Source organism: Tinamus guttatus, unplaced genomic scaffold (assembly GCF_059628265.1).
Source record: "Tinamus guttatus ecotype Peru unplaced genomic scaffold, ASM5962826v1 Tinamus_guttatus_pri_ptg000525l, whole genome shotgun sequence".
In the NCBI taxonomy this organism is placed as follows: domain Eukaryota; kingdom Metazoa; phylum Chordata; class Aves; order Tinamiformes; family Tinamidae; genus Tinamus; species Tinamus guttatus.
The window spans coordinates 1,557,076-1,584,944 of record NW_028289059.1 but is presented as its reverse complement, the minus strand read 5'-3'; the positions used below and the strand labels follow the sequence as shown (position 1 = coordinate 1,584,944).

At 36.7% G+C, this 27,869-nt stretch overlaps 1 protein-coding gene across 1 annotated transcript in view; it reads right to left on the bottom strand.

Annotated features, from left to right (window-relative positions):
• Positions 1 to 2,071: 2,071 nt before the first annotated feature.
• The window catches only part of ENPP1 (ectonucleotide pyrophosphatase/phosphodiesterase 1), a 49,736-nt gene continuing 23,938 nt past the window's right edge, over positions 2,072 to 27,869 (bottom strand). Inside the window, exons 8-25 of the mRNA XM_088533879.1 lie at positions 27,239 to 27,358; positions 26,244 to 26,353; positions 25,099 to 25,164; positions 24,716 to 24,788; positions 22,591 to 22,699; positions 21,332 to 21,463; positions 19,615 to 19,646; positions 18,393 to 18,520; positions 17,182 to 17,251; positions 14,168 to 14,255; positions 10,862 to 11,037; positions 10,243 to 10,294; positions 7,173 to 7,327; positions 5,799 to 5,934; positions 4,737 to 4,817; positions 4,030 to 4,162; positions 3,107 to 3,263; positions 2,072 to 2,240 (exon numbers count right to left, since the gene is read on the bottom strand). Coding sequence (XP_088390005.1) covers positions 2,073 to 2,240; positions 3,107 to 3,263; positions 4,030 to 4,162; positions 4,737 to 4,817; positions 5,799 to 5,934; positions 7,173 to 7,327; positions 10,243 to 10,294; positions 10,862 to 11,037; positions 14,168 to 14,255; positions 17,182 to 17,251; positions 18,393 to 18,520; positions 19,615 to 19,646; positions 21,332 to 21,463; positions 22,591 to 22,699; positions 24,716 to 24,788; positions 25,099 to 25,164; positions 26,244 to 26,353; positions 27,239 to 27,358 — 1,986 coding nt within the window. The 3' untranslated portion in view covers position 2,072. The remainder of the gene's footprint in view (positions 2,241 to 3,106; positions 3,264 to 4,029; positions 4,163 to 4,736; positions 4,818 to 5,798; positions 5,935 to 7,172; positions 7,328 to 10,242; positions 10,295 to 10,861; positions 11,038 to 14,167; positions 14,256 to 17,181; positions 17,252 to 18,392; positions 18,521 to 19,614; positions 19,647 to 21,331; positions 21,464 to 22,590; positions 22,700 to 24,715; positions 24,789 to 25,098; positions 25,165 to 26,243; positions 26,354 to 27,238; positions 27,359 to 27,869) is intronic.

Genomic DNA, 27,869 nt, shown 5'->3' with positions numbered 1-27,869 from the left:
CTACTATTGCACATGTACCTGCTTCCCTCTCCCAAGCTCCATCTTTTATCAGAACATCAGATAATGTACTTATTTCTCCACAGTCAGGCTTAGCAAATGCTGCCTTTATTGATCACTCCTGACAAAGGGAAGCTGCTAGAATAATCCACCACATACTTGGTGATCATGGTTTCTGACCATCTTTCTTCAAAGTTCTCTCTGCTACCAGTGAATTCAACTTCACAACTCCAGTTTGTAGAAAAAATATAAACAATTTACAAAGAAAGAATTTTAAAACGAAATGAAAGAGTGCCATATATCAGCACTGATATTTAATTAACCAGTAGAAATTGATACAGAAAGTGTCATGAACAGCATACATCTCCTGATGTTTTTATTAGTCAAAGCCAATGGCACAAAGCAGTTACACTGAACAATGTTGTCACAGTCATGTCAATATGAGGTTGCTACAACACATTAATTTCACATAGTGAAACTATTTTAGAAAAAAAAAAAAAAAAAAGATCATGCTTGTAACAGAAAAATCAAGAAAAAATACATTTGGTTAAAAAGAGAAAATGGTCCCAAGATCTCAGCTCACCCAAATTGACATTAACAGAAAAACTGCCATTAACATCAGCAGGCTTTGAATTCAACCAACATTCCCTGACTAAGCTCTAAGATAGCTATCCCAGCTTAGTGCTCAAACACAGGCTCTTCATTCTTCTAGCATACTTGTGGGTGAAGTATTTTCTTTTTTAAATGTGCAAAATATAAATGTGTAATTGACTGTGCCAAACGCTATACATAACAGAGCCAATCTTGGCTCATCAGCTTTAGACAGGGGGTTAATAGCAAAGTTGATAGCGTGTGTGCTGGAAAAGAAGGGAGTTGCTACACACCTGAGTGCCTCTAGCAGCTGTTTGTAGGGCCTGACAGCTTCCCAGAAAACTCATTACATGTTTTTCTGGATTTGCATTTGGAGGTGCCTGCTTTCTAGATAGGTAACTTATGTAAGCTGGAATTTGGATGATATAGCACTAATTGAAAGGCTAAAAACAACTAGGATCACGTGCTGCCAACAAACAACGAAGTAGCCTCTAGGAATTTACTGAAGTATTGAGGAGTAAAACCTTTGCCACCACAGAGGGTAATCCTACCATTGTAATTAAGGCAACAATCTAATGCAAAAATATCTCTTCTTGCCAAAAATGGGATATCAAAACCACAAATGATAAAATCATGCACCAAATCTAAAAAGGCATTTTTCCTTCAAGAAAGCAAAATCTCATAATCAAATCTAAGTTGAATTTGAAGACAATTATTTCTGGGAGCTCAGAGATTTTCTTGAATTAATTACTTATTATCTTTTCAGATGAACTGATGCATAATATTCCTACTCATTCTGGTGATGCACATTAATGTAGGCAAAATGTCCATCAACTTCTCATTCAGTGCTGGAGCCACCAGAGGACAGCAAAGTTCTAATACCTCCTAGCTAACAAAACAGCTTGTTCAGCTAAATTTCTATCCCATGCGGGAGAAGACTGATTAAATCAAGTCTTTCTGCTAACTTCAATATATTGTATGCATTATTTTAAGAAACCAAACCTTACATGTAATTCCTGCTTCACAGGAAACAAGATACACTGATCACTGAGAATATCATTATTTCTTAGAACTGTAAGATATTTGCCAATTACTTCTATTTTTAAAGTATACTATTGACACATGATTAATAAGCTTCTCCCTGTCCAGTGCATGTAAAAGATATTCTCCTCAGTGCCTTAAACTATCATGTTCCAATCCTGGTAGCATTTAGTAATGGGCACCATTCTACCACATTCAAGTGGGAATGACAGGCACCGTCATCCTGTATTGTACGTAGTCCATCAGCAGTCCCTGAGAAACAAATGAGATGCCCACTCTCCTCCCTACTGGCATTTTGGTCAAGAGTTCTCAATAAATGTTCCAGCTTATTACAAAAAAAAAAAAAAAAAAAAAAAAAAAAAGTTTGTATTAATTAAAAGTCTATTCATAGAACAGTTTTGAAATAGACCACATCATTCCATTTCCATAGCAAAAAAAAAAAATCAGACTGTTTCAAAAGTTGGCAAATATGTTTTTAACTGCAAAACCTCAGATACTGGCTGTTTTCTGTCTTGATAGAAGCTAAGTCCAGTAAGTAATTCTATATCTCTGACCCGGGCTGTATGGAACTTCATTCTCTCTTCAACCCACATGGACTCAGACTTGCCATCCTTTTGAGACAGAAAAAGAAAAGTTTTTTTTTTTTCATTTTTTTCCCAAAAACAATCAGGAAAAGGTATTCTAGTGTTTTACCAAGACAGAAAGACAAAAGACAGAAAGCTGTAACTGGTGGCAAATTTCTAAAATATACCAGGAGCATTTGATTCTAAATATTTACAAGTTTGCCTAAATTGCTAGTACTTGCTATCACTTTCTCAAGTACACAGAACTTGCAACTACATCTGTGGTAGCCAGTGACAATGCGAAATCCCATGTCAAGTCCAACATCTATCCATCATCTCTGGTGGTTAGAAAACTACTGCTGAGAGCTGTGCTTGACTTGGCCAGTGCCTTGTGTAACCGTTCTCTGTAGCACAGGTGATCACACTTTCCAGGTTTTCTTCTGGAAAATATATATAAATATGGAGCACAGCTCTTCATTCCCATCACATAGTGTGAAGTTATTTTAACTGGAAGCAACTGTTTTGCTTTGGGAACATCTGTCTTCTGCTTTCAGAAAGACACATGACCTACCACTGAATCTCCTTTGTAGATGACACATCTTCTAGAAACTTTTCACCACTCTCAGCCATTAAGACTGGATATTTGTGCTACAGAAAATCATGCATGTATCACACTGACTTTCTCAACACACTGACGCAGTTCCTCCAGCTACATACATTGCCTTATGAACAGGGAGCTTCAGTTTTCACACTTAAGCATGCATATATATTTCAAAGTAATTCTGTTTTTAAAAATGTTGTCTTCCTTCAAGACTGCTGACATGATAAAACACAAACAGTTTAATCATTGATATCTGAGCAAAACAAGCTTGGTCCTGGCTTCAGCTGTTCAGGAAACTGAACAGATTACTTACTGTGCAGCTTTCACTGTTGTCTTCTCGGTGAGGTACAATGAAAGGCAACGTATCTAAAGACTCTTCACACTCCAAAGGAGTTTCAGAAGTATTTTTACAACTAGTCAGCACAATGAAGAAGTGAGTTGGAATTGGAATTTCTGAATTACCAGGGTGTCTGAAATGCAGAAGAGCTTTCTGTAAATCTACCAAATCATACTTACACAAAGAAAAAGTGATCAGTAATCAGCTATACTCTAGTAGATATATTTTAGTAATCTACCTGACCATTTAGCCTGAAGAAAATTTAGGCCTAGAAAGAAAACTTCAGCTGTTATCAAAGTTGATGGTATAGTCCATATTAGAAATTTGCTACTGAGATTTGGCTGATCTAAAAATCAGTTTCACAAGGCATGAGAAGGAGAAATTGCAGTTTCATTAAAAAAATGTAAGAATCTAGAGCAGAGTTCACAGTTCAGCCTAAGCCCACGTGTCTAATAGGTTGAACCAATTTTGCTAACTGGAAGTAACTAGTGTATTTGTACAGGCAACTTGGTAGGGAAACTGCCAGCTCCCTAGTCTCAGAAAGCATCAAACATGATACTAAGGATAAGCTCCTGACTCTTCCACTCCTAGAGGTCATGTCATGAAGTTTCAGGCTAACAGACATTACTCCCAAAGCAACTGCTTGTCTTGCACTCTAATTTCAGGATACCACATTCCTAGTTTTGTTGTTGTTGTTGTTTAATCTTTGTGTTTGCTGTTTATCTCTTAGCTTTATAGTTTTGTATCTATTTAGGACCATTTGATTGTTTCCTTCTGTACTGATACAACCTACCAAGAGCCCCATCTTCGCAACATGCTTTTTTTGATAACAATGATCACAACTTTGTGACCACAGATGGAAGAAAGAAGCATAGCACTAGAATAGTAAAGATTCTTACCTTTTCACCCTTTCCGAGGTATCATAGATCCCATCATAGTCATAATCAAACACGGGACCACTGACTACATTGACACCATTTCTGGCTGCAGCATATTCAGGTAGCAGGGTTTGATGGAAGTAGTTCCATAACACTGAAACACGAAAAGAGAAGTGGCACACACCATCTTACAATAAAACTCCACAGAGAGTTTTCAGTAGAATACTGAAACACACACTAAGCTACGAAACTAAATTATAGAGACATTTATAGTTTTCAAAGGCTTCATCTAACTGAGCAGCAATATGCACCACAGTGTCTCTTGGTATTCCGGTCTCACAGTCACCCTAACCAAAGATCTCTGAGACACATTGAGGCTCCCCCGTGAAACCCTTAGGTTTACCTGAAATCTCTCCTTACTTCTAAGACATTGTTCATTATTTGTTAATTAATTCTTATTATCACAGATATCAAATGAAGAAGTTTACATTAGGCTTTTGTGTAATGAGTCAAATTATTAGGAATCATGAAATGGTGTGCGATTTTTCCCAAGACTTATGTTCCTACTTCAAGGAAATTTTCACTCATAAGGAGTCCATAGCCTGGGGAGGTCTTAGTTTACAAAGGCAGATGAATTGGGGATCCTTTGGTATGATTTGGAAGTAAGCAAAAATCAGCAGTTTTTTTGCATTCAAACATGTATATTAATATTCATAGAAATAAAATACCTTTAAATGCAGGATACATTGGCACAATATTGCTGGTAAGTAAGGCATCATAGTGAAGTTTCTTTGATTCTGTCAGCAAATCTAAAAAATAGAAAAGCAATCAATTGACTGGATTTGGTACTTTAAGAGCATGAAAATGCCAGCTGCATGCAAACTTCACGATCAGTTTAACAGTGCCAAGGTCGGGCTGACTTAATTTCACTTTTCAAATATTACCTAAGTCTAAGTGCTAACTTCAGTACATGCTGAATCAGGTCCTAAATAAAATAATCTTATCAGCAGGAACTGTAATTGCACTTGTCAGATTAAAAAACGGACATATTTCTAAGAGATTTTAAAAAAGCAGAACAGGCTTTTGATTTTGATCCTATTCAAATTTTAAGTGCAGAAGTTATGAGCTCTATCTGAACTTTGCAAATTATGTTTTTCCACTACTCAGTACTTCATGCAGTAAAGTCAATATAAGAGACTCCCTGATCAAGTCAGCAACAGTGCATGTACAGTTTACTCCTAAATGTTTCTAAATGCTTCTATACAATTAAACATTTTTCAAGACGTCTGAGAACCAGATTTACATTTTTCAGACCAAACTGAATAATTTTACTGAAGACCTCATGTGGTATATGGTAGTATATTTCAAATATCAAGCAAACTTTTCAAGATTGTTTTTAATTTAAGGAAGTCTCCTCTAATTTTACTTTAGATAGTTCCAACTAATGTCTGTCAAAAAAGTGAATTTGCAATTTGCTAATTTGCAACTAATTTGACTCGCCTCAGTGTATACACATTTCTTCCAGTTTCTTCCCAAAGATCTCACTTTTGAAATCTGACACATTAATAAACTTCCATGAAGTATAAAGGACCTTGAGCATCCTGGAGGGTTTCTCATATAATAAAGTGAACTGCCAAAGGAAGTGCACAATGTAGCTGGTAATTCAGCAGTCACTGATTCCTCCAGTTAATTAGCAGGAACACCTATTAAAGACTGCACCTACAGCATTGAAAATTGTGTAAGGTATGTTGTATGTCAGATATATTGTAGAAGGGAAGTAATGTATTTACTTGGAGGAGAAAGGAATCCATAGGTTAGACGAGGATGATTGTTGTAAAATGAACATGTCTGGTTATGATTAAAAGGAATACGAACATCCTTGTGTAAGCAGCTGGACATATCTTCTGTAGCAGAAACCCATTTGTCCTATTGAACGAGAATGAAGGAACATTGGTAATACAAACAGTTGACTCAGTAATTCCCAGTAATTCCCTAGACATCCAAACTCTAAATATTTAGCTGCAATTGCCTTTAATAATATTAACAGACTTAACTGCAAGGTGCAAAAACTGACTCCATAAACAAACCCCATCCCATTTCATGATTTTATAAATGAAACAAACAAAACTGCAAAATTTTTGCTGAGCTTGGGAGAATTTCACTCTCCAGAAAGAAACCCAGATGTGCCAGTTAGACACCAGTGGTGTGACGGAAGAGCTGTATAGTGGCAAAGTAAATTTGCAATAGAGGATCTTATTTTTTAATGGAATATTTCACATCTGATCTGTTATAAATATACCTGTTCATTAACGAGTGAGAATCAGAGGCAGCCAGATGTGTTATTAGCTATTTCTATTCACTGTGCAAATAGCTGCAGAAAGTGGTGGCTTCATGCCTCACAAAAATATCCAGAAGCAAGCAAATCTTGCCGCATAAATCTGATTTACCTAAAACAGTCATTTAAAATTTACAGCTCAAGTAATCAAACCAAAAACCTTCCTATGCCATTTTAATGTTTTTTAAAATGCGATATGGAATCTAAGTTTTCTGTGAATGGAAAAAGCAACCAGAAAAGTTTTCATTCACAAGGTCAGTGTTCTGCATGAACATTGCATACACACATTGTAGTATAGGTTAAGGACAGCAAAGGACAGATTTTTCTCCATCAGTTTCTCTTTTTTTTCACCAAGATAATTTTCTGATAGAACAACTGGATCAAGGCATGAATGGCTCTAGATATCCCAGAAGTTATCTTTTCCAGAGAGCCTTGCCATACCATGAACACTGCTTTGAGACCATGAAGACTGCTTTGAGACAACACTTTAAGGACACCACTGGTAGCATGTTGTAACAGACCTACATGGCCAAGCAGGTTCACAGGGCCTCACAGAGGTGTCAATGGTTGTGGCTACAAGGGATTCACAGGCTCCTCACTGTTCCTACCAGATCTGCTTTGGAAGTAAAACTGCAGCAAGCAAGAGGAAGGAGTCAAAGCCAATACTCCTTAATACAGGGACAAGAAGAGAAACTCATGCAAGAATCCTCTTTTTATCCCCTGAGGTTCTAGCAGTTCCCATGAGCAGCAGAAACAGGCATTTAGGAATAACTGACATCTCAACTTTTTCCTTTTCAAGATGGCTTCTAACCCTCCTTCAGATACTCACCTCTCTGTTAACAGTGTACGCGCTCCACAGAGACATCTTATAATCCTTGCTGTACCCACTCACATAATGGGGATGGTAAAGGAGGCAGTAATTATGTCTCTGCTGCAGGACTCTGGGCCGCCCATAGGGCAAAGCACGTTTCTCTATTTTCTTATCTGGAGCAGAAATAAGCATTTTTTTTTTCACAAGTTTAATAGAATGCAGTTGTTAAGCGACTTCCAGTTCCATATACCTAAGTCTTGCCCTAATTTCCAACCACCAAAGTAGTTAAAGGAACGAAAATTAAACAAAAAAGTTTCATTCTTATATCAAAAGTATGATTCCGGGGATAAGACATCACATTAAATGACATCTCAGCATAAAGTAAAATAATGATATCTGTCATATATACACTTATATTATGGAACTGAATTTCTTACTTAAAATATTTTGCCATTTAAAACAGCAGATGAATAAGTTGCAAAGTTAGTCTTAACTGATTTTGTGCTTTGATTTAAATACTTAATGTGGAGGCTACTTTCACTTAATGATTAGGTAGGACAGTAAGCAGTTGATGTGATTTGGAATCTGCTAAAGGCCTATTTTAGTGGAAACCAAATGTTGTAGATGAATGACGCTTAAAGGATTAAGAACTCTAGAGATCTAAGTGAAAAATACAGTAATACAATGGTAGGATTTTCAGATGTGCATAAGCTTGCTGTAGAATAACTGTCCTAATCAAGAAGCCTTTCTTCTTCCTCTCCCTCTGGCATAGACCAAACTTCTTCGGAAAGGCTGCATACATCAGAAGGAACGTGCAGATGTTTTATGTATATCACTCTGTGCAGTTGTGCAGACAGATGCACAGCGTTTCTGGCAGACATGTGTCTTTGAAATTGCTTGCTCACATTCATTGGCCAACTGCTGTTCACAGTGGAGGAGTAAAGTTTTTAAAAACTGCACCAGAAAGAAGCTATGTGGGATCAGATCAAGGGAAATTGTTATACAGAAACTGAAGACAAAAGCAAAGTTAGCAAGAGAATTACTTTAGGGTCAATACCATGTAATTAAAAAAAAGTCAAAAGCAGCACATGTTCTTGCAATCAAACTCTGCAGTCAAGAGAAGCCAGCAGGAAAAATCAGCCTTTTTTTTTTTTTTCTCTTTTCCTCCCCCCTAAATCAGTTTGTAGTTTCATGAAAATACTTAATATTTTATTTTTTTCCAACTGGAAACAAACAAAAAGTAAGTTTTCAAGTCTCAAATTATCTGATGTGAAATAAAAATTCCAAGGAAAAATAGCACATCATGAAAATATTCCAAAATAATAAATATACCACTTTTCTGTTGAAAATGCCAAGGTTTTCAGCCCACTGTTATATGATTGGAATCACAAAGAAAGTCACCAAGGCCTTCCAAGTATATTTGCCATTAAATAAATCACTATCACCCAATTATGTAGTTTACAATTTCAAGGCAATTATGTACAATTCTTTTCTCTTTAAAAAAAGAATAGTAATTCCACACCACAAAGAATGTCAAGATTTTGACATTTATTTTTCTGCTGATGGCTGACACTTTTTTAAAGACTGACAATTTACTTTTTTAATGAAACTACAAATATAGTTAATATTTCATTGCTTTTATAGGATGTTAAGATATGAAATTCAGTAAAAGAATATGCATATAAAGGTTACTAAAGCTAAGTAATTGTAAGGAGCAATAGGCTGGTTACTTGAATTATTTCATCTGTGATAAAACCTTTCTTATCTCTTCAGCAAATGCACTGTTCATGCAGTTTAAAAGCAGATTTCTACTATTAAGAACAGTATATTAAGCCTGTCACTGATGATCTAAGCCAAATTACTGCCTTCAATACATTTGTGATTGGGCCTTAAATTTGTATTTCTTTAAAAGGAAACTAAAATCACTATATGCCATATTTTGCCATATTCCGCCATATTTTGCCATATTCCGCCATATTTTATCAAGGATGGATTGGGGAACACACTCAGGCTTCCACGTAATTATTAGCAGATTGTCAAGTTCAGTGGAATTACTTCCATGCTTAAGTGAAGGCACATGTTTATATCTTGCTAACTGGATTTCATTTTGTTGTTCTCATGAGTGTTACAACATTGAAAGAATGATTTTATAACAGTTCTGGGACACATTTTAAAACAGTGTCCTGTTGTTCATGGAAAACATTCAAGAAAATTCTAAACCGCTATTTTTCTTGCCAGGACAAACTATGCAAATCAACAGAAGCCTTAAATTAGCCCTGAATAAACAGCAACTGTTTGATTCTGTCTCCAGCTGGCATATAACTGCAATTCTTAATAGTGAACTACAGTTGCCAAATACAGAATTTATTTGCATAAGGAACAACAAGGTTTTTTGAGCAAACAAATTGCAAGGTCTGTATCAGCTTTCTGAGAACATAATCATCTTGATTTCATCTTTTTAGATATTAGCACTAAGAGCTAAATTCCATTTTTACTTATAGTTTTCATCATTTACTTGCCATCTTACCTGTTCCGTGCTAAGAATTTTACATTTTGTTTTATGACTCAAGAGCTAATCTACAGTCTTAAAAGCAATACACTCTTACGAGCTGCAGCTCAACCATGCCACATGTATAAACACAGGAGTGAAATGCAACATGATTAAGTAAAATCTGAAATTGTGGCTTGCTTCAATTCTACACCATGCAAAATAATCTTTAGGCCTCACTGAAAATGGGCCATCATCATGATATCAGTATTTACTGGGATTTCTCATTAGACACATCAATATATATCACTTTTGATTCCAATGCCAGAACGTTCATTACTTACTGCTAGAAAATGCAAATGCATCAGAACATGTGACAAATACACATACATAAAGATAAGCATCTATTTTAGAACAAACAATTTGGTAAGATTGTATTTGAACCACTAAGATATATTAGAGCTACGGTTTTAGTGAATAGTTTATAGTAACTTTTATCTGAGGTACTTGAGATGTTGAGGTTTAGACATCGAACATCTTATACTCTTAATCATTCTTACATTTTTGTTATCTTTTTCTTTTACCATGGGAAATTCTTACCTTCTGCTGCACTGAGATTTAAACGTCGATGAAAATCCCTTACTGGTAAGCCCTAAAATTATAAAAGAAACAAACAAACAAAAAAACACACTGTGATTAGACTACATCTTTTATAAAGCACACTACCGGCCATTATTATGCTTGCAGTAAAGTAACAAATATAACACGGCTGCCTTGCCAGTTATCTGTATTTGGAACTCCCTGATGTCTAGTGGAGATTAGCCATGGAGAATTTGCAGAATCTTTTTGCCACAAACAAACCTACAGGCTTGAAAGCCACAGCCCAAAAACGACACATTTACAGAAGGGAACTTTCCACCTGATTAAGTGAAGGAAGCAAGAACTTAATGCTTTCACCAGCAAAGTTTACTTCTGAAGCATTTTCCAAGCTCTTCGCAGCTGAACATGACTTTACACAAGAAAATGGCAAAAATGAATAGATAAATGCAACTAGCCCAGAGTAACCCATGCAAAGATCTGATTTTGATACCAATTAGTACTCAATGAGAACCATGGCAGCAAAGTTACAGGGTAAACAAACAGTAGAAAATTCCCAGTTTCACTGTTTGCATACAACACAGCCCCCTGCTTGCACAACGTCAACCACTCCAGTACTCACAGCAGTCATACAGGAGCAGCCAAGGCTCACTGAAAAGGTCCTTTGTCCCACAGCTGAACATTCGGAAGGAGGGCTCATTTCTTTGGGATGGTGGGGGGTGTAAACAGGGTTCCTTAAAAGATGGTTTAGGCGGCCATGAGTTCCATTGTTTGGGGCTGGTTGCAAATCAAGCAAATCTATGAAAGAATTCAAGAAACATTAACAAAATGAAAAAGGTCACCCTGCTGCATTACAGTTTAAACAGTGATTACAATTATGGATTATTACAGGTACAGGAGAGTCAATAATGCTGCACTGCTTCCTATTCATATCAGCCTACAAAGAAAGCAATATAGTCCCTTTAATAGGGAGCATATATGTTCTTAGCTAGGGTTCAGGTTGGCAATTAGGCTACTTGTAAGGAAGGACAGAACAAGCACAAAAAAGCAAGAGGCGTACATCTAATGGGAAATGCACGTGCAGCATCTGACTTTTCAGTAGCAAATAGAATGTGAATCTTGGGCACAAAAAGCCAAAGGCTAAGTAACAATTAAGTTTTAGAGGTGTTGCTTTTTAACTATCTGGTAGTTAATATATAAGCCTCAGTTACTGATTATCACTACAAAATAAAGTCATAAGAGGCAGGACATAGATTCTATTTGTCATTTAGGTCCAAAGTGTTAACCTTCAAAATCCACAAGCTGGATCTAATCATAAAAACATCTGTATCTTAAAAATGCTAAATCTCTGACATGAAAGTTACTCAAGCATCTAAAGGTGTTTTCTTCAGATGTTTTCATGATGCTGAATAGATTGAGTCCTATCTCACGCTTAATCCTGACTAAGATTCATGGATTTGTTGTTCCTTCCACTCACACTCATACTAAACCTCTGAAATAAAAATGTTTGCAACACTGCTCATGCAGCTGATGAAACCCTCTTCTATCCCAAAGCTTGGTGGCTAGATCACTCACCCAGAGCACAGGAGTTCAGAGCTGAACTTTCCTTTCTCTATTTGTGAGCAGAACACACCACTTTCTGCACTGTGACACTCTGAGGTAGGTTAATGTTATTCCCACCAGCCAAAGCTGTTTCACTTTGGGAAGGAGAGTAAGGCAAGATTTCTAATCCTAGCAGTTCCTGTTCAAATGAACACATCACATAAAACAGTGAAAAATGAGAACAAAGCCTAGAACTCATGTCCCAAATTGAACAGCTAAACTACGTTATTTAACTTTCTAGCTTTAAAAGTGGAGCATCCAGATATTCACTGTGCCCCAGAAAACCTTAAGACTGGCACTTTGGACACCCTTTGGGAAAACATGAGTTGAAATACCCTCAGTCAAATGAGACAATCAGTCACACATATCTGGTGCTCACAGCTGAAATGCTGAGATGCTGCATAAAAATGAGACAACCTCTCTTCCCTAGCTACATTTTGCTGGAAGGCCCAGTCAAGCACTTCTGTGAGGATCTTGGGGCCTCAAATGACATGTGCAAGAAGCTGCCTTCCTACAGCCCAGAAGAAGGCACCCAAGCCTTGGGAAAGGAGGTTTAGTAAGTTGTCTTACTTCTTAATTCCTACCAGTTAATGTGCTAGCTTTTGCACACTCTATTCTTCAACTCTTTCCATGTATGATGGAGGAAATTAGACCTCTGTGACTGCACTTGAAACATCTGACTGGCCACTGCACTTGCTTCACCACACTGCCAGTACAGACTCTGCCCCTTCCATGCATCGTGTATAGGATAGAACAGGAGGAGATGACAGAAAAGACTTGAAGAAATCAACCATACAAAGCATATAGGGATGTGAGACACAGGCTTCCTGGCAATGGACTCTGTTTTTCATTCCAGCAAAGAACTCAAATATATTGTTTAAACATGGAGTACCTGAATATTGCCACTGATCTCAAACATGTGCAGTGTTCCCATTAAGTGCTTTCTGGATCAAATCTTTTGGTAACACTTTTGTCTCTCACAGAAGCAGGTGTTAGAGCAAGTATGGACCCTGGCAAGAGAGAGAAGGATGCAGGAAATAATGGGAAACAGGTGAAGATCTCAAAGGAAATAAACGAAATCAGGAAGTAAGAGAGAGCTACATGATAGACCTTTCTGAAAAACATGAAATACAGGAAGAAGGACAAGGGCCAGAGAAACAGGGAGTAAGGGACATTGTATTCAAGTGGAAAGCCAGGAGGGCAGCAAGGTATCTAAACTGCAGGAAGAAAAGCCCCATCTCTGTGGCAGGAAACTTTACCATGACAGAAAATAAAGTGAGAAACATTTATCTGATAAAATTTGTATATGGAAAGTGCTGCCAGTGAGTACCAGGTACACCAGCAGACCGCATGAAGTAGAAATTCTACACTATAGAATCATGAATTCTACAGGAATGCCCTGTAAGTGTAAAAAGAAGGACACCTGATTATTGCAGCTACACAACTGAAGAGACAACGAGTTTTACAATGAGACTCAAGCCATGGGACTACAGACTAACAAACAAAAGGCCTGCAGTTCAAAGACAAAAAAAAAAAAAAAACCAGTCTATTTGAGACAGCTGTGGTATTGAACAATGAGAGCAGACAGGGCAACATCCAAATCCAGCATTAAATGATACAATGCAATAATTGAACAAGTGACACAGAATGATGAATTTGGGAGGAGGTTTATTACATGGATCAATAAAAATTAAAAACCTGCATTTTAATTAACTAAAGGTAAAAAACTATATAAATCAAGTAACTAAAAATTTAAAACATGATAAAAGAAAACGAGTAAGAAAATATGTGACAGAATGTACAAGGAATTGATCAAATGTACTATGGAAAAAAGGCGTAACGTGACTCTGCCATTCAGGAAATGAGCTGCCTAGCAGCTGAACTCCTTAATGTGCTTTTTATTTATTGCACTGCCCAAATAAGGTCACCTGAGCAATTAATTTAATGCTGAATTGAGTGATTAATTTAATACCGAATTAAGCCTTTCATTCAAAATGAGAGAGAAATCATCATCTCTTGATGAGAGAGAGATTATGAATTAGCCAGGTTTAATAATGGCTAGGAAAGTGTCAGTCTTGGAAAAGCCAAAGTCTGTGGAACACAGATAGCAACCAGTGGAAAAGACAGATATCAGAAGTGACAGGTATTGCCCAGTCATCTGTTAGTCCTTTATAAGTTGGATATTTTTCAGAAATAACAACTTTATTTGGGAAAATCAGCAGTAAGCCTAAGGCCAAATTTCTACAAGCACTTAAATGTTCATTTTAAATGTATTTTATAATGTCCTAAAGATTGTGTTTTACTGAACAAAGAAGAATGTACTTACCACACATCAAATTATAGACTTCGATATTTTCAAATGGATCAACTTGAGTATGAAACTTGAATCCTGGACCAAAGCCAATAAATATAGCCTAGGATTTACAGAGAAAAATAAAATGGAACTATTTTTCAAACAGGTTAAAATGGAAATATCCTCATGCTCTGACAGTGTTTTCTTTAAAGAACTTTACACTTTAGCAACATAATATGGATTAAATCAGAAGGAAGTTTTTCTTAAAAATAAAAATGTTTTTTTCCAATAGAATATCTAATCATAGGATTTTTAAAGAGCTTTGAATAATATGTTGAAAAATAGTAGCAAATAAATATTAGGAAACTTTATGCTGACTCACTGTTGCCCTTAAAAGTTGACTTCAGGCATTTATGAAGGTCCCTGCTCTCTTCCCTGCTTTTGAGAAATTGAAAGTAACTTTCTTAAAATTAAATTACCTTAAGAGATTTAGTAGAAAATGTTGAGCCAAAATAACTATCATTTTCCTGTCCTGTAAACAATTTGAAAGCCTTTAATCAGAGGCTGCACAAACATTTGTTGGTGGTGATGCTTTAAATGCCTTCAGCTGTTGTAAAGTCACAGCTGCTAGCCCTGGCCTGCAGTTCTTCCTTCTTTTTGCATCACTTCGAGAGCTGTGCTGGCACAAGCAATGGTGCAGCCATACAGTGAACCTAATCCAGGAACATAGCCAGGGGAAAAAAAAAAAAAAATCTGGCTCTTCTTCATATGGTTCAATTTCTTGACCTGCTTAACTCTGCAGCCTTGGAAAACCTTGCACCAGCAGACAGAGGGATCTGTGCAAACTTGAGAACAAGGGGGCAAGGGTAGCTTCTACTCATCTGCTGCCAAGATGATTTTTTTTTTTTTACAATTATCTTGAAATATTCTTTTTTAAAATAATTTGTTTATTAGTGAAGCAGATTACAATGGATGTTTTTCATTCTACAGCAAAATCCATCTTGCTGTTATGATCTTAAGTCTCTGCAAACAATGCTATTGTCTTAGATCACCTATACATGCAGTAGAGACTAAACTCAACTACAACTTCTTTGAGATTTAAGCATAAGATGTCATTCAATAGCTATTGAAATCAAAGTCTGTAAGGTAATAATTTGTACCATTTGAGGCAAGAACATACTGTCTCAGTTTTGCTGAAATAACCAATTATATTATGAAAGTATGCTGGCATAATGCTAGCCACAGAAGGATAAACCATACCCTTTTAAAACCAAGTAGGGGTGCTGTGAACTGACAGTCCCAAATCTGGCATAAATTCAACCCACTGAAAAAATAAATGCACAGTAACAGAGAGAAAATATACTAAGTTGGTGACCATGTGCTATTTTTAATGCATTATTAGGTGTCTTACCACCAGACTTTACATTGTCAAATCAGGGGAGAAGAGCAGATCTGGAAGGCTGAATAAAACTACTTACTAAAGTCTATCATTAACTAAAAAATACTACATAATACTACCAAATGTGAAAAAACAAGGCTTTTAAAATAGTACCCCTATGATTTACTTGAAATACGTAAGTTTATGAAATGTATTTAAATGAATTTTTGAATACAGAATTAGATGGGCCTCACTAAAGATCTCAATATTTACCAATTCCTTGTTTAATATACTATAATTCTGTCCCTTTCTCCCTCCAGATCTTCTCTAGGAGATTTAAAAGACTCTGTTCTTATTTTTAAGATGACCGATATGCTCTCCATTGAACACGGCTACCTCAAAACACTGTTACATATTTCATCATGAAATAGCAGAACTGCCAATTTGGGAGGCCACTTAGCCTTTGCTAGACACAAAATCAATATGAACGATATTATTTCTGAAAGGGAGTCCCTATATGGAATTCTGCCATCTTCCAAGGGAAATGCTTTTACTCTTTATTAGCTAAATAGCAAAACATTTTTTTTTTCCTAATTATCAAACTAAGTCTTCTTTAAGGCAAAATTAGGCCTTTCTGGACTCAAACAAACAGGATAGTCTTTAGCAGCCAGGGCACTGACTGGCTAGCTCTGTTGGGAAGAGCCCAGGGAACCTAGTAGAGAGTGAGCTGAACGTGGGCCAGGAGTGTGTCCTGGCAGCCAGGGCAGCCAGCAGCATCCTGCGCTGTGTAAACAGGAGGAGGTCGAGGGAAGCGATTATTCTTCTCTACTCGAGTACTTGTTACATGCCTAGATTCTGCACCCTCAATACAAGGAAGACATCAGTAAACAAATTTATCACAAATTCAGCAAAGGGTCAAGATAGCTGGGAGCTGAAGCTCCTGCCCATGGAGGGAGGAGCTTCAGGGAGGGGAGACTGAGGGAGAAGGGGTTATTCAGCCTGGAGAAGAGGCTGCTTGGTGGGAGTCAAAGGCAACCCCCTTAGTATCTATGAAGGGGCCACAAAGACAACAGAGCCAGGTCTTTGACCGTGCTATGTGGTGGGAAAATGAGAGAAAATGGGCATAATCTGAAACAAATGAGGCTCATGCTGTGTTTAAAACACTTTTCCACCATGAGAACAGCTAAACAGCAGAGCAGACTGCCCAGAGACATTGCACAGTGTTCCATCCTTCGCGATTTTCCAGATTGAACCGGTCAAAATCTTCGACAACCTGGTCTGACCACAGCTCACCGTGCTTTGAAACAGTAATTAGTCTAGAGAACTCTGAGAGGTCTCTTCCAACCTGAATTCTCCCTCAAGTCCTCTATTTGAAAACTATTCTTAAGTTGTCAGTTCCTGTTTTTAACGTAAAAGGAGAACAACTTGGCATGTGTCTTTATGCACTCACTTTGCACAGTCAGGTCAACTCTGGGGCAAGTTTTCTGAGTTTTTCCCCAACAGTTATCATAATAGATTTTTTTCCTGTGTTAGTAACGGCAGTTATCAAAGGAATGAGAAAGAGAACAAAAGGTCTCAGGTCTCCCAGGTCTCAAAAATCCCAAGTCCTAACAATAGCATTCAGAAACAATGTTAAAAATAAGAGCTCATATAAACATTCAAGACTCACCTGCATACTGGCGAAGCGATTGTCTGAGCCATGGAATCCACCTCTGCAATTTTTAATCTCAAGTGGTCTCCTATTAAAAATTCACAGTTTATATAACTCACTACAATTTAAAAAATATATTAGTATAACTTATATTCAATGATGAACTGTTTGACTAAAAACTTTACAGGGGTTTATTCATAGGAAACAAAGTATTTAAGCTCTTGAAGTGAATGCCTTTAAAACAGAAGGACAGTTTTCACTGTAGATGTTATCCCTGCACAATTCTCAGGTGCCCATGCTAGAGTTGTTTTTAATCAAGTACCAGATAATACATGAACAAAATGTTTTTTTCTTGGATTTTATGATTAGGATAGCTTGCTCTTCAGATATCAGATTTTCACTTCACCACCATCTGTGTAACAGAACTTCACTGTATTAATATACAGTGAAGTATATATACAGTTTATTTTATATTGTTAATGAACACTGCAATGTAATTTGCATTCAGTTGAGGATTTTACAATGTAATAAAAACCATGTCTGATATATGTTGTGTCCTGTTGTTTAAATGTGTACAGTTATAGAAACTCAATCCACATTTGCACATTTTCAGCACTATACAGCAGGATGCATCCAACACATGGGCAAAAAAATTATTATGCAATTAAAAAAAACTAATTCTGTATCTCTGGGGTACCACACTTTGTACCCCAGAGTTGTACAAAGCTGTAATACAGCGTATACCATCACTCTGGGTGTTGTAAGTGCATTGATCAGAATGCATATGGCAGATAGAGACATTATGTTCAACAAGTTCAATGTATGCTTGATGTATGCAATGCTCCTGAGATTGATTCAAGCAGTCTACTTACACAAATGCTTAGCTTTCATGACTCACTTTGGAAGTTCCTCAAAGTATGGCAAAATGTGATCAAGGGCCTGACAAAGAGGGATCTTAGTTTCTGATATTTGTGTCTTAAAATCTGCCATTGCCTGCATCCTCTACAGAGAGGATATCCATAACTGAGTTTAGAACCGTCCCTCACAGATCCTTACAAGCTGTGGGGAAAAGTGCATATTATTTCTCTTTGCAATGTCCCTTCACTTCAAGAAAACAAAAATAATAGACTCCAGTAGGTGTAACTGAACTCTAAGCACTTGGAGTAGAAAAGTTTTGGGAAAACAAGAAATTCTTGGCCATATCATCAGTACTGAAAATGGTAACTTACCTAGCAAGTTGCCACTGGGAATCTAAATAAAAATGTAATGGTTCAATTCGGTCATTATTGGCAAAATGAAAACGTTTCGGAAGATGCTGCTTCATATATGCTTTGAAAGGCTGATTTGGGTCCATGCACTGAAATGTTTAAATTAAAATGTAGAACATACATTTAATCAAACTTACACCATGCACAAATCTTATAAAGCACTTCAACTGCAAATCATTTTCAACAACTTTCACTTTAGACAATGGGAGTCTGTCAGGTGTGGAATCATATTGTCTGCCACATAACTGAATTGGTTAATACACAAAGTCACTGGTTTTGCATTTAACTGTTATTAAAAGAACATCATTGGATTACAGGCACCATCCACACATTTCTTCTTACAGCTTATGATCCAACAGAATCTAACAATATTGCTCAGAGTTAATAAAGTATTAGACTAACACAATAACGGTATGATACATTCCAATGGTAGGAGACTATCCAGGCTAAGAATGCTACAACTTTAAAAACAGAAGGTCACGGACACAGCAGTTTTAGATTGATCACTCTAGGACAGATTTTTCTCTCACCAAGATTCATGAATAATAATAATAAATATAAAAATAAAACTTCAAGAGTAATAGTGGAAATTCCAAGTAATCTACAAAAACTGCATAGCTCCCACTGATGGCAGTGTGTGCACAACTAAAAGGATCTAACACTGTGGTGCAGGGATGAGAACAGCGATCGCGCGTACAGCAGAGAAGATAACTCCTTAGGCTAGCATTGAAAAAAGATATCACCATTCTCTCTCAACATTGCCTTTCAGAAACATGTAGGCAAGCACAAGATTTGCTTGCCTAAAATGTAGCTACATTTTACATTCCCTTGGCCTTAAACCAGTATGGTCCAGATACACAAGAAGTGCAGCAGGATACAGTGTAAGCTGAAAGTACGTGAAAAGAAATGAAGACAAAGCCTTAGTTAATGCACAACCATGGATAGCCATATGACATCTAACTAATGTTAATTTTGACCTTCCTTTCCCCCACGTACAACTACCGTTAGCTTTTTTTTTCCTTGTTGTTTTGTTTTACTGTATTACACTTGGAAAGTCATTGATCCAAAGTAGTAACACTCAAGCCTACACACCATTTAAGCGGCCTAGCCTAGTTTATACTGCAAAATACCTGCAGAATATCAGAAAAAAATAAGCCAGAATGACACATAAGACTATACTTACTGTGAGGTTTCTGACAATGCCTTCATAATTAACTGGAAGAATCATATGTAAGAATTAGTCACCTAAGTTTAAAAAAATCAAATGTAAAATGAAAGCATTCTAATCATATGAATAGCTTAGCAACAAGCAATTTCTAAATCTAAGTAAATTATTTTACAGGAATGAAAATCATGTGGAGCAACACAAGCAACCACTAAGCTGACAAGCTATTGCTTTTATGAAATTTTAGTTCAGAATCAGAGTCTCAGACCAGAGTCTCTTCTCTCTGTGGTTACCCACCTAAAACTTTAAAATTCTAACTATGCTAGCTATGGTTTGAAAAAGAATCTGAAATGTAAGTATTCACCAAAGAGACACCTAAATGGTGTATTAATCAAAAGCTTGTTCCTCTTGCTTACTAATAAAACTCTTAGCAAAAAGAAACAAACAGATCTATCAAGAAAGCAGTTCTATCTGGCAAGCATCCTTACAAAGGCAGCCAACTGCAAGTTATCCAAGATTTACAAATGCTTAGACACAAGCCAAAAGGCACCATTAAATCATTTAGTTTGTCATTTTGTATAACACAGGGCATTACATTTCACAAAGTCATCATGCCCTGAGCCTGGTATTCAATGCTCACCTAAAGCACCTAAGAGAAAAACGTGCAGTGGAACCATTAATAATTCCTACACAGATGCATACAGTGCTACAAAAACCACCATAGAATCATAGAATGCTTAAGGTTGGAAGGGACCTCTAGAGGTCATCTAGTCCAACCCCCCTGCACACGCAGGGTCACCTAGAGCACGTGGCACAGAGTGGCATCCAAGCAGATTTTGAAGATCTCCAGAGAAGGAGACTCCACAACCTCTCTGGCCACCAAGCTACTTCATGAAAACAGTGAATGTTTCAAAATCAAGAAACATACTGCTTTTTCACTTCCTCAACTTGTTTCTCCATGGAGAACCTGGAATTGCATTTGTTTGAAGTGCTTGGGCATTAAAGTACACAATATTTAAAGTTTATTTAAAGCGGGTGGTAAAGTTTTAAGGGGGTTGCAGAACATAAGTTTAGACAGAAAGGAACTTTTACAAAAGCTAAAGGCTATGTTCAACATTTAAAAAACAAGCAAGTAAACAAACAGAAGTCTCTACATTAAAGCATTAAATGTTCCCCTGAAACAGGGCTGCATAATGAATCAAGGCCTAACATTCAATAGAATTGACTGATTTTTACTCAGTTGTTTATACCTTATTGACTCAAATGTTCTGTCATCAGGCCAGTAGGACAAAATTCATATTTGAATAGCCAAGAATAATCATAATAATTATAAAATATTCCTCTAAATCAGGAATACAGTAGCTCTACATATAAATTCCTAAATCAGAAAATAGGGTGAGACATGAGAAGGGATTTGCGGGCTACCTTGACTACCAAGCACCTGAGTCAAAGCAATGCCATTAAGAGTGCAAGGGCATATGTAGCTGGTCATTCTGAGGCAGCCTGAAAAAATTAAGTTCTAGGCATCAGGTACAGGCATTTCCAGACCTGCAAAGTCTAATGGTCTTTAAAAGCATGGTTGCACTCTCGGTGCTTCCCCTTTTATCATAGTCAGGATTGTCCCCCATTGACCTGCACTCAAGCATACCGACTGAATATGCAGATCCCGAGTTTGTTCTCAGAAAACACTAAAGTGTATAACCAAGTAACAAAAATTAGTTTAGCAACTACATACAAGAGAAATACTCATCTGGAACATTATTAGGTCTTAAGCGAGCAGCGGGGCCAGGTATTATTAGGAAATCTTGAACATTGTCCAGATAGGTGTTCAGATACGCAGTTTTTCTACAGCTCCCTGCTTCCATTCCTGCACAAGTAAAGAAATTTTATTTTTTAAATATGGGAGTACTGGTGTGAAGCAGTCTCGCTGAGGAGACATTTAACTTAAATTGTAGAAAGTAGAAACATAATTTATGTCTGTCATTTTTTTTTAATCAGCAGTCCCCAAGTTCTGATCCAAGGAGATCAAAATACTCATATACATGGAAGAAAAACAATCAGACATTTATTCAACCCAGAAAGAAAGATACTCCAAATGAATAAATGGATCAGTATTCTTCTCTGAAGGGGAAAGAATCATATCAGCCTGAGAACAGTAGCAACGCTAACACCAAACATCCATTTAATCTGATGTCTAGAGAAATACATATTAATCAGGGCAGGTACGGACTGATCTTTCCCCCTGAATTCCTTATCAGTTCCCAGGAGTCAAAGGGACTCCTGAGTTGGAAGTTGTATTTGAACTCTTACACTTGACAGTCATGTGACAAACTTACTCTGCATTAATTTCTTAAATACTTTTTAAATTTGAAAAGATGTTTGTTCTGGCTCATACTCAATGTCAGTGAGTTCTGCAAGTTAATTTTGTGCTGCATGGAAATGTGCTTACATTTTGTTTGTTAGGAAACAAAAGGCAAAACAAGAATGTGATTGATAAAATATATACATTTTTACGAAATACAGAAAAACTACTTCAGAAATAAACTGAAATTTTATATCCATAGCTTTGTAATTATAAAGTGATTTTTGAAAAGAATGTGGCCTTTACTTTATTTTTTTTGGTAATTTGCAAGCTATTACTGTGGCAGTTTAATTAAGAGAATAAAATGAAATCTATTGTTCTCAATGCACTTCCATGCAAAATTTATTAATTTCATCATCTGGTAATGGTGGCAGGAAGAACTCAGAATAATTTATGAAATGCAAGTTTTTAATCCCTCTCATTTTCTCCACTCCTCTCCCTCATTTACCTCTGAAAATAAACAATCTGATATCCTCTACACTGATATCTCCTATATGATCTTGATAATATAAATGCAGTGTATAGTCATTTGCTGGTTCCCTAGCACTGCCAGAAACATGGGCATAAGATCAGAATATTACTCAATAAAAAAGGCAGATAAATTTTGATGTATTTTATAAAACCAAATTTACCATGATCTGATATAAAAATAATGTTCAGGCACTTATGCAAGTTCAGTTGTTTGAGACCATCCATCAGCATCCCAACTATGCTGTCCACTCTCTGTAATGCCAAAATGACCTGCCAGACAAAAGTAGGGATGTAAAGTAACTGCAAATCACTTTAATGTAAAAATATGTATATTTTACAACAAATTAATAATTTTAAAATGTAACAGTATATGCTAACAATGAAAAATGATCTATTTCCATAGACCATTCAAGGCTGGAGGTAGTTCTGACCTAAGTGAGGCCAACTATGCTGCAACCCTCAAGCACATGGCAGACAGTACATATAGTACGCACAAATTGGAGGAACTGTGGCGACAGGAGATTTATGGCATTCTCAATACCCCATTAAACCTGCTTTTTCACCACTTCCAGTTCTCACAGGTCTGCATCGTTTATATGTATATTTACTGATAACAGGCTCAACAGGCACATTTATATGGCTAAATAAAAGTGCGAGCCTGCTGATGCGCTAGGGTCTACACTGCTTAGGGTTACTTCCATCTCCGGTAGACTAGCTGTAGCTACACTATATAGCTCCTCGTTCCAAATTTCTCTCAATCCCACACAGTATCACGAGCCAGGCACATTTTTATGTATTCTTTGGTATAAAATATTTGAAAACTACATTATAGCCAACCAGAGTGTTTTTAAAGTGTGAAACTGAGGATACTTGCTGCATTATCAGGGCACAACTGCCAAGCAGCCTGGGAGCACAGGCATTGATTAGACTAGAAGAGCCCGTACAGAGCAAAGCCAAAGCTGCAGTAGCCTTCCTGGGACTTGCAAGGAGGAGGGGCCCTAGAGCAAACTCTCCCTGAAACTGCAGCTGGATATTGGTACAGAATGAGCTAGTTTAACAAGACTGAAAACAGTCAAAGAATAAGCTAACAATTAAGTATTTTTAAATATCAGGGCTCACATCCTAGACCTCTATTATTTAACTAAGTAGAGCCATTGGGGACACTTTTCAATATATGCTAAGTAAAAAAAGCATTTCCTTTTAAAATTAAGTTCTTTGGTTAGAAAATGAAGGTGCAAATGTAAACAGCCTTTCTCAGTGTGAAGACAGATGAGAGTTGCTCCTTGGGAGATGGTTTACAACTTCTCAGATTGTTTAGCTTTATGTATTTCAGACGTCCAGAACTTCAGACCCATTTATTAACCAAAGAAAAGGATAGTCAGCTTAAAACATTACTTACACTGCAGCTGCAATTAGTTGTCTACTAATTCACTGCAGAATTACATTTGTCCTTCAGTTTCTTACCAAAAGTGTAACCGCTCAGATGTGAAGAGAAGCTGTCAAGAGACTTTACTGTTGATAACACCACTGAGGAATCTGCTAGATGTTACAAAACTTCTCACAGCTCAGGACAGTGGGGCTATACAGTGTTCTGGAGTTACTGAAAGCTTCCTCTTTTGTATATTTTTGCTTTAGTTTGTTAAAAATAAATGGCTATTTAATACTTTTGAAAACAATAACAATGACAGGTCCTGCTGACTTCTTAGTTATACAAAAGGTGCATCACAGGCTGATGATGGGAACTTCCCTTTTACCACTTCATTGCTGAGAAGGCATGAAGTCTCACAACAGGCAGTAAGACCAATATCCATCTAATCTTCCATTAAAGAAGAGAGAGAGAGAATGGGAAAACAAATGGCAATTGTAATATGAATACCTATCCACCAAAAATTGGACCATCACTAGCAAAATCTGTTTTTTTCTGGTTGGTGTTGATTTGGTTAAGATTAACATAAAGAATTAGTAGAAGTAGCTAAAACAAGGGGCTTACATACAAGGGGTACACAAAAAAGCTTTTGAAATTTTAAAGTTTTTGAAAGAAGGAAGATCAAAATCAGAATTTACTAAATAGCCTGTTCATTATGTGTCTTGCATTGATGTCAGTTATGGACTGTCTATTCCCAAAATCTTTTTCTAATATCTGTACTGAACATTTTGTTGGTTATCCACCTAACATACTTTATGAAAACTTACTATGGAATCAGAACAGAGCTTTAAATAAAAATGAATAATAATTTTTTTTTAAAAAAGGCAAAACAAAAATAACACAACAAAATTGTTACTTACTCCACTGCTTACTGGTCCAAACCTATGGCCCGAGGAATCTGGTTCTTCTAAATACAGAGTGTAAAAGTGTGGTCTATATCAAACAGTACCAAAAATGTAATATTTTACATACATATTGAGACAGTTTGAAGAGAATATTTCAGCAATGGATATCAAACATTGGAAACAACTCTATCATTAAGAGGAAGGATGCATTAGAAGAAAATTGAGAAAAAAATAGGCATAAAAATGGGTTTCATAGAAACAGATTTGCAGGAAGTAGCATTTTGATATTGTTAAAGCAACAAATAAGACATTGTAAATACAATTTCTGCTTTAAGCAAAGTAAACATTTCACCACAATACCACTGGAAGAGATCTTAGATTAGCAATTATATACCTACCTTTCTTTTTCGGGTAATTGGAGCCAGCGAAGAACAGTTACCACTCTTTCTTCAAATGGAATTGAGCTGTATCACAAAAATACAAAATCAAGCATGTTTTCTAGATTCCATCTATGCTCATTTCCTATGGTTTTGCAAGAGTTAAGTGCCTAATCCGAATGCTCTCCATTGACTGCAATGGAATTAGAACATAGCTCTTAGTATCACTTGCCTTCATCATACAAACAGAATTCAAGGTGCAATGTCACATAAACAGTGCAGGTTTTCGTTCCTGAAAAACTCTTGATTTTTTCCCCTCCAATTGGAATGTAAGTTGTCATATCACATAAACTGGACAACACACATTACATCAACTTCTGAAGTAAACCAACGATGAGCATATCGATCTGTATCAACAGTAATAGTAATTCAGCTACCTACTGCAAGTTCAAGTCAGCATGTTCAACTTCCTAGAGAAAAGATAAGCCAGTCAAGAATCAGAATTTCCATGCTAAGGAAGCATCAAAAGGAAAGGTGCAGGAAAGGTAAGGTAAGGGGTAGGAAAAAGGAGACCGATCATAAGTTAGAAATGAAAAGTCTGATTTCTCAGGAGAGACTTGAGATAACTATGTAAATGATGATGAGCAGATCGTGTAGTAATTTCATTAGGCAGAATATGTTTAATTGCTGAAGGCAACTGAAGGGCAACCACTGAATGAAAAATTGTCACTTTAGTGTAAAGTATTTTGAAAATCTGTAATGAAAGTAATTTTACATTGGAGAATTTTACCACAGTAAACAGTAAAACAACAGTTTTCATGGATAATATGATGTCAAGACTTGACCTGTTTATTGTAAGGGAGTTTGGGATTGAATAACTGTAAAAACATCCATAAAAGATTTGTATAAAATAGAAATGAACAAACAAAAATATTTTAAAGTTTCAAAGATACTTTTAAAGTAGCTTTTCCACATATTTCCTGTAAAGTATTTGCTGAAGAATTATTAAATGACTAGACGAAGAATATGCATTTTAATGGGAAAAAAAATGGAATCCTACTGTTTTTCATGTCACATATGTAGGAAAGTTTTATCACTTCTCTGGGAACTCCCGCATTGCAGCATTTAAAATAAAATATCCATCCAAGACAGAAGATTTTACATACCCATTGTATTTTTCAAACAGGTTTGGAAAGCTTCCATTAACTGCTACATCTGAGCCAGGCCAGAAGAACGTCCCCGCCTTGAGGCCTTGATACATAGCTGTTAACCAAATCTGCAGGAGGGGAAGGATCATTGTTACCGGTGGAGCTCGTTGAATGCCCTGTGTGACAGATTCAACACCACCTCCACCAGTTCTGTACCTTTGGCAAAACTATAAATGTATGCAGAACATGCATGACATCCAATCTTCCATATTATCACCAACTGCAATCACAATATACCATCCTGCCTGATTTCATATTACAAATGCTCACATCCTTTCCACTGTCGTAGCATGGGCGAGCCAGGGCCGAAGTAGACACTATTAGCTCCCACAGAGAGGAGTAGTAATGCAGTAGCAGAACCAGAAAGGTCTTGAGAACACTGCAGGAGGAAGAAGGGATGGGAATCCTGCAAAAAATTACTCCTCAGATACTCGAAAATACAGGAACAACCATTGGCTGATGTTACTGCAGATCTCATGATCTGCAGATTTCTTTCTGCCCTTAGCATGTTTTCTTGTCTGACTCATACGCTACTTTCTTCTCAGGCCTAAAGTCCTTCTACTGTATGATTAAACAGAAAGGTTTTCTTCTAAAACTGCAAATTTTTAGACTCATTAATGAGGGTAGAGCAAAACCTTTACTACTTCTAAAATGGATGAATCTGTTAACTTCCTGGGAACTTCAAGACCACCTAACTTTGAAAACATGACAAAAATTTAGTAACTCTCTTAGTTATTTTAAGCTAGTTTTCTCCTCAGAGAAAATTCCATTTAAGCCCAAAAAATGTATTACGCTGTCACTTTGGAGCTCAAGTAAGGCAGTCCTTAATTATGCTGAGTAATGCCTCTTGGCTGACCGAGAGGCACCCTCTGTTTCAAGATCACCATGCATCCAAGTGGGATTAAACAACATAATATTTTGCTGTATCCTTTCAGTAGTGCATTAATACTTACAGGCTGTCCTTGGTACCACTGTGGATTAAACTTTTCCTCATTTTTAAGGGTGAAAGATGCATTTCTTTTGGGGTCATATATCTTGTTATCAATTATACCATGAGATTCAGGATACAGCCCCTGCAATTGAGAGTAAACCTTGTTGCAACATTACAAAGAACCACCAGCTTCTGGCTACGTAAATGGACATTTGTTATAAATTGTTTTGTGGACAGAAGAGGATGGAACAAGAGCACCAGTGGGACTCTGATAAACACCACAGGCTGATGATTTTCAGAAGAGTTGAGCATTATTTTGTATTTAGAAATACTCTTACATAGCTTTTGAGCATGGTTAACACTTCTAGTGGCATCTTCAAAACGGAAGATGTGGGACAATTTCTCAAGTAAAAATCTCATTCCTGAACCTGTGCTCACTCCTCCTGCTCACTTACCAAAAGACAGTCCTGACAAAGTGGGGAAAAAAAGAGAGATTCAGATCCTCAAGTTTCTATTCAAATTTTAAATTCTCAGATCAATAAATTGAGAAGGATCTGCTGGATTACAACACCACATTCAGTGTTGAAACATTCGGGGGGTTTTGTGATATGCCAATATCACAATATTAATTATTGCGATATTCCACATATTAA